Source organism: Ipomoea triloba, chromosome 14 (assembly GCF_003576645.1).
Source record: "Ipomoea triloba cultivar NCNSP0323 chromosome 14, ASM357664v1".
Classification (NCBI taxonomy): domain Eukaryota; kingdom Viridiplantae; phylum Streptophyta; class Magnoliopsida; order Solanales; family Convolvulaceae; genus Ipomoea; species Ipomoea triloba.
This window is the reverse complement of record NC_044929.1, coordinates 16,946,332-16,953,751: the sequence shown is the minus strand read 5'-3', so window position 1 is coordinate 16,953,751 and position 7,420 is coordinate 16,946,332. Positions and strand designations below refer to the sequence as shown.

General features: G+C 34.7%; 1 protein-coding gene across 1 annotated transcript; it reads right to left on the bottom strand.

Annotated features, from left to right (window-relative positions):
- Positions 1-267: 267 nt before the first annotated feature.
- Positions 268-5,251, bottom strand: LOC116003814 (cytochrome P450 CYP82D47-like). Its single transcript, XM_031243750.1, has 2 exons — positions 4,295-5,251; positions 268-901 (listed from the first exon to the last, which is right to left on the bottom strand). Exons 1-2 carry the CDS (start codon positions 5,234-5,236, stop codon positions 269-271), a joined length of 1,575 nt encoding a protein of 524 aa, XP_031099610.1. The 5' UTR covers positions 5,237-5,251; the 3' UTR covers position 268.
- Between the last annotated feature and the right edge of the window lie 2,169 nt (positions 5,252-7,420).

Genomic DNA, 7,420 nt, shown 5'->3' with positions numbered 1-7,420 from the left:
TTAAAAGGGTATTTCGGTTAACTATTACAAAAAATAAATTATTTTTCTCATTGAAATTCTGGCAATAATTGGACAAAGAATTGGACGGTAGGAACAAGTGTGATACAAATTACATAGTCATGCATCTAATTTGAAAATATTAATAGTCAAGGACCAAATATGATTCAAATTACATAGTCATGCACCTAATTTAAAAATATTAATAGTCAATGACCAATTTGTTATTTTTATAATATCAAACACCCAAAGGGATATTTTTTCTTTTTATTTAAGTTTTATAAAGTAGAGAAGGAAGACGAGGGGCAACTAGTATTTCCAAGGGTTTAGCCTTGGGGAGGCTAATGCTAAGGCCCTCCGTCATGTCCACCGCCGCGTGCAACGGCGTACTAAACTCGAAACCTTGAAGCAACCGAGCAAGCACGAGGTGGTTCACTTGCATCGCGAAAGTAATCCCCGGACACGACCGTCGCCCCGATCCGAAGGGGATGAACTCGAAATGCTGGCCGAGAAAATCCACCTCGGACGCGCCGCCACCGGGCAAGAACCTGTCAGGCCGGAATTCCTCGGCGTCCACCCACACCTCAGGGTCCCTGTGCAGCTTCCATAGATTCACCAACAAGCGCGTTCCTCTCGGAATGCTATAGCCGGCGACGTCGCAGTCCTCCGTGGCTACGTGCGGTACTGAGAGCGGCGCTGGTGGGTACAGGCGCAGCGTTTCTTTTATGATGGCTTGTAGGTATAGTAGGTTCTTGATGTCAGATTCTTCCACCCATCTCCTGACGCCGACGACGGCGTCTATCTCCTTCTGGGCACGCTGCAGTGCATCTCTGTTGTTGAGAAGTAAGGACAACACCCATGTCAAGTTGAGCGCTGTGGTATCTGACCCAGCCACTATTAACGTCTGCACATAGAAGTCAAGAACAAAATAAATAAATAAATATATATATATATATTAAAATACAAAGGCATTTTAGTTTTTATTCACATCTTTCCCCTCAATTCCCAAGCATTATATTCCTATCTACCAACATGTAATTTGAATGATTACCTTATTCATTTTCCATGGAATTACAATTCATTTCTCCCTTAATTCCCTTCTTCCAATCTAGCCCCCGGTAAAGGTGGACAACTAATAGACTTGGAAATTTAAAACTTCTACACGTATAAAACCAATGGTCAATCCATTGATGTCTGTATTATTTAATCTTTCGTGCATATTCTCATATAGTAGATACGAGTTCCTCTCAAGAACTCGCGTCACTCAAAAAAATTACATATTTTTATAGTAAGACACCGGAAATCAATAGTAAATTTTAATTATCTACATCCATTGCACTGGGTAGCATTATGATCATAATCAGCAAAAGATTACAATGAGATAAATCAGTTTAGATTGCTAATATATAATTGACTGGCTCAAGCCAATATGACCAATAAGCTACTTACACTCAAATCAAACTTAAAACCTTGTGATTACTAAACTAACCGTGCAACGAACTTAGTTGGAGTTTTTCGCATATGATTCGCCTTTTGGCATTGAAAAAATACAGTAGAAAAGGTAATTTCCATGAATTCTAATAATTTACCAACATATTCAATAACGTCGAAAATCTACACAAATTTTGTAATGATATATGTATAATTTTTACACATAAATTTCATACGTAATGACACGATTTATTGACATTTTAATTCCATTTTTCACTATTAGATTGAATAATTTTGTTGTAAATTAAGGCATATGTGTAAAAGTTACGTGCAATTTTTAATGTTATCTAATAAAAAATAATAGTTAATATGTATGGCTATATGTCTCTATAGCCACATAAACTCATTGTGTGGATATGATCGAAGCTTTCAATATGGGTCAGGCTGTTACAAAGACTGTTACCTAATCAGCAAGACAACATTGTACAGCTCGAGTCTATATCAATAATGTGATATAAGAAAACTACATGTATGTATATATGTATGAATGTATGTGTGTTATATATATATATATATATATATATAGAGGGAAGGGTTCAAGTTCAGGAAAGTGTTCCCATGCGGTTACGCACCTTAAGTATTACAATGACGCACCTTAAGTATTACAATGACGCACCTTAAATATACAAATCACGCACCTTAAGTATACAAACAACGCACTTTAAAAAAACAAATCACATGCACCTAAAACTTTAGGCCGACGCACTGCACCTTAAGTACCCAAACCACGCACCTAAGGTTTTAAAATGGTACAGTTCACCTTAAATTTCAACACTCACGCACCTTAAGCATACAAATCACGCATCTTAAGAAGGAAAACCACGCACCTTAAGCTTTAGGTTCACTCACCTTAAGCACACAAATCACGCACCTTAAGAAGAAAATCACGCACTTAAAGCAACCACACTGGAGAAGGCCAACCGCATAGTATATATATATATATATATATATATATATATATATATATATACTCTCTGTGACATTTTATAGGTTATGATATTTATTATTTAAATATTTAAACTAATTATTCTTCATTTTCCCTTTATTTGTGTTAGATATATAATTTAAATTCTAGTTACCCAAATATGTAATAAAATAAATAGAGCATAATATAATACTATTAAAATATAATGTGTTTGAAACCTTTTTTTTTTAACGAGTTAAACTCGTAACTATTACTTAAAAAAATGTAGATTAGGTAAAGTATACATTTGTATAATAGCCTGCTAACTATATAGGAAGATCTTGTGTAATGCGCTATTCATGCTCAATTCACTTGACCACCTTTATAGACAAACTATTTTGTTAATATAATATTTATATGATACGTCATACATAATTGTTGAATTATTTTAATTGTTGGTCTCATAATTATGATTTATGAAGCCACTCTCACATTTTATTCCAAATATTACTGGTGTCGCATTTGGTGCAGAATTATCATATTGTTGTAATATTTAGTTATTTTTACCAAGCCTCATGTAAAAAATAATCGTAATGTGTTGCATTTTAAGCTCACAATAATCATACCAGTTTGAACAATTTAATAGTTTTGAAGAGAAAAATGTAATGCATTTGAGCTATTCTTACTTAAAAATTGAACATATGGACTACATTAGCAAAATAAATAAATAAAAACGTGCACCAAATGTATTAAGGTGATTTGTCTTAAAAGGGTGGTCGAGCGGGTGGAGCATAATTTTCAAACTAAAAGGTCACGAGTTTCATTCATAATAATACCCTCTCGGTCAGGCATGTTGCACAAGATCTTTCTAGTACAATTTACTTCTCATAAATAATTTGCAAACAATTACGTAATTACACAGCTGCGGGGTTATCCAATACAATGCACATACTCAGATAGTAAATGCGGATTTTCTTGTCATCCAAAAAATTATAATTTATACTTACAAACTAAATATAAAAGTCACGTAATAATTGTAAGATAATAACATAAATAATATTATAATTATTTCTATTTTCTATTTAAGCAAATTAATTTATTTTAGGGAAAATTGTATTTTTTTCCCCTGAGTTATATGTATATAGCACTTTTATCCCTTGAATTATTAAAGTGGCGGTTTTTCTCCATGTGATGTTAAATTAATATTTTTGCCCTTAAAAATAACTATTTCATTAATCTTTCTTCTCCAACAAATTATTGTTTATATGTATAAATGACCACGATTCGGTTCGACCCTAACCGGACACTGTAGCAATCATACCGAATAGTATGGATGGTTATGGTTACGATTCATAACCGAAAAAATAAAATAAAATAATTGTTGAGCCGTGAACCGAAACTGAACCTTAGTCATATATAGTGAAAATGATCAAATACTTATTTTGATAAATCTATTCAGTTCGGTTAGGTTTCAATTTTGATTTAAAATTTATTTATTTATTTATTTTTGTAAATTCTATTTCTTATTTCAAAAATAGTCTAAATTCAACAATTATTTTATTTTATTTTTTCGAGTTCTAAATTGTAACCATAACCGTCCATACTATTTAGGTTCAATTGCTACAGTGTCTGATTATGTTCGAACTGACCATGGTCTTCCGTACACAGAAGTAATAATTTGTTGTGTTTGCCTTCACTTAGAAACTCTACGTTCCAGGAGAGAAAAAAAATAAATGAAATTGTTATTTTTAAAGAGAAAAATGTCAATTTAACATTATAAGGGAAAAATTATTATATGCACATAATTTAGAGGGAAAAAAGTCATTTTCCCTTTATTTTATTATGAATTAATTATGTATATTTTGAGAAAAAATATAACGTTGTATAGTTTAAATGACGTACCGCTATAGTAGCCTTGATTATTGTACGCTTGGTGTGACCATATTCCAATAAGTCGTCGGTGACCAACGAAAGCAACACGTCGATGAAGTCACGCTCCTTCTCCGACTCCGAGGCTCTCTCTCCATGTTCATCTATCCAACACCCAATAATGGCGTCCATCTCCGCCGCTATCCGCTTCATTGACTTAATCACTCCTTTGATATCCACCCATCTCAACAACGTTATCGGAATCACGTCCGACAGAACAGACTGTCCCGACACGCTTAAGAATTCCGTCACCGCTTTCCTCGACCGCTTCGCCTCCTCGTCTTCCACCCCGTCCGTCTTGTACCGCTTGCCGGCGATCATCTTCACCACTAAGTTTAGCGTCAGCTTTTCTAGCCAGTGGCTGACGTTTATCATTGCTTCTCCGGTGGCCGGAGATTGGGCGGCGATGACGGCGGAGTGTAATTCTCGGATGCAGATTTCGACCTCGGAGACTCGGGTATGGCTGAATTTTTCGAGGCGCCGGGCGGAGAGGACTTCCGACAGGACAAGCTTCCGGATTTTGCGCCAGTACGGGCCGTAACTGAGGAAGCCGAAGCCGGCGTAGTTGTAGCCGAGGTACTCGCCGGCGGTTGACTCCGGTCGGCCGGCGAGGGCCTTGTCGTGGGTTGTGAAGCATTCTTTGAGGAATTCTCGGTCGCTGATGACGACGGCGCGGTGCATGCCAAGCCAGAGAGAGAAGATCCGGCCGTGCTTGTCGGCTATGGCGGCCAAGATTCGTGCCAGTGGGATCTGGGCGCCGAGTAAGTGGAGGTGGCCTATGATTGGCCAGGCCCCCGGAATTTCCGGCGGTAATACTCTGTTTCTGTTGGAATTGGGTTTGGACTTTTTCCATAGTGTGTAGAGCAACGCACAGAGTAGAAGCCAAGCTGCAATATGGGTAAGCAAATCCATCATGAAGAAAGAGAATCACTAGCTAGCTAGCTACCAAAGATATATTAATTAATATATTAATGTTTTGTCGGACTAAAGAATCGCGATTTGCAATTATTAGTCTAGTTAATGAGAATCAGATTTAAAATTTTTCTTCAATGAGAATGACTCGATTTACCTTCGAGGAGGTGAGTTTGATTAGGTTTTTTTCTCTTTGAGTTCTACGGACTCTGTTACAATGTAGTACAGAAGGCTCGAACCCACTCCCTTACACATGGAAGTGTACACCGGGTGCCGCTGGACCACAAGGTATTTGACTGGTTGGTGGATTTAAACATAAGAAAATGTGTATAAAAGTGATGGCTAGTGTTTGGTTAATACTTTGTGTGAATGCTACTATTGGTTTGGAATACCGCATTAATGAGAAAACTCATACCCTTATATCCCTTCCTCCTCCTTTCTTCCTCAACTACCAAACATGCTAAATACTTTTACCAAAACTCATTATCATTACCAAGTATTTGATACCCATTCCGATTCTGATTTCCATGTGCGAACCAAACGCATCCTTTGTGTTTCTAGTTCGGTTAATACAATTTGAGTGAAGTTATTTAGAATTCAATTTTTTGTTATAATATTAACTTTAATATTAGTATATAAAATTTATATATTTAAAAATTATATTAAAATATTATTAAACAAAACAAAATCAAATTAAAAATATACCAAATAAAATAAGAAAATAAAAAAGAGTTAATTTGTCGAATTAATAGTTAATAAGTAAAATAAGATAGAGAAAATAATACTTAATTTTGAAAAAAAAAAATAGGTCTTATGTGTGACTTGTAATACTTTTAATTAAAATGTATTTTTTTTTTACGAACACATAGCAAAACAAGGTTACTAAATTACTTAGTAGGAGCTATAATGATGCTTGGAATGAGATTATGCACCATTGATGGAGGTTGAGCTACTTGTTCAAGAGGAATATAATGCCTCAAGATCTAATGACTGAGATTGATTTATGTGAGACGTAGTTGAACTAACATTTTTGTTTGGTTGACCGCATTCTCTTTATTTTAAAAAGTATTATACTTTTACATGTGAGATGATCTCATACAAAATTTATTTTAATAATAAGTAAATTTTGCAAGACACTTTTTTTTTTATACTAATTACTTAGTCTTTTTAAATTGGCTAGATTACTTATCATATATATATATATGCACATCCATATCGCACATGAGATTTTTCAAAGGCTAAGGTAGTCTTTTTAGATTGGCTATATTTTATATGTACATCCATATCCTACATGAGATTTTTCAAAAGGTCATGTTGTAAGATTTGCTTGAAATTCATTGATATATAAGATTTGTTAATTGAGATTTTGTTCAGAAACTAAGCTAAGTGGAATCCCGAAGCCAAATTGCCAATCACACGTAAGTCTTGGTCAAGGCACCACCATCAACCGATTAAGAAGATGCATGATATATGTATGGCTCCTGTCTTGTATGTTTACTCAACTAGCAAGTTCTTTAATAACCCATCATATTATTGCGAATCACGTCTCAAAAGATTAAGAATAAATCTAGTATTAAATTATTTCATGTAAGACATGCAATGAATTTTATTTAAAATGTAATAAATTTTTATGGGTTCAAATTCTCTTTATTGATGACTTCTTGGATTTCCTTGCATTCTACTAGTCTTCGAATTACTCTACAAATTCCTGTAGTGAATATCGAGGTAAAATAATTTTTAAGGTATCCATAAATTAGAGTCATAATTCAATGCAATAGTCATTATATTTGTATTGGAAATGAGTTCGAACTAGTTTTAAAATAAGTGACGGGGTAATTGTCAAGAAATTTTTACACACACATATATATATATACACGTCAATAGTTATCATTAAAAAAAAAAAAAAACTAAACCATACATCTATCAGAGATTGCATCAGTATAGATATTAAGTGCGGAAAGTAAAGGCAGGATGTAAACTGACATCGATATTGGTTACCCAGTTCGATATAACATGTATCTATATCTGGGGGACAACCATTGGTGCGTCCAATCCACTATCTCCAACACCAATTGTACAAAAGGTAAGAGATGATACAATCTCACTCGAGTGATCCCCCACAAGGTAAGTACCCAATTGTCCAAGGCTTATAGTAGATTGTCGAGAACAGAGATCCGTGTGTCAGAA

What these genes read in the sequence shown, in the direction of transcription:
- LOC116003814 (XM_031243750.1), bottom strand. Translation starts at nt 5,236, where the DNA reads ATGATGGATTTGCTTACCCATATTGCAGCTTGGCTTCTACTCTGTGCG. An exon ending in TAATCAAGGCTACTATAGCG is followed by an intron (nt 902 to 4,294) that starts GTACGTCATTTA and finishes TTCTATGTGCAG; the next exon opens with ACGTTAATAGTGGCTGGGTC.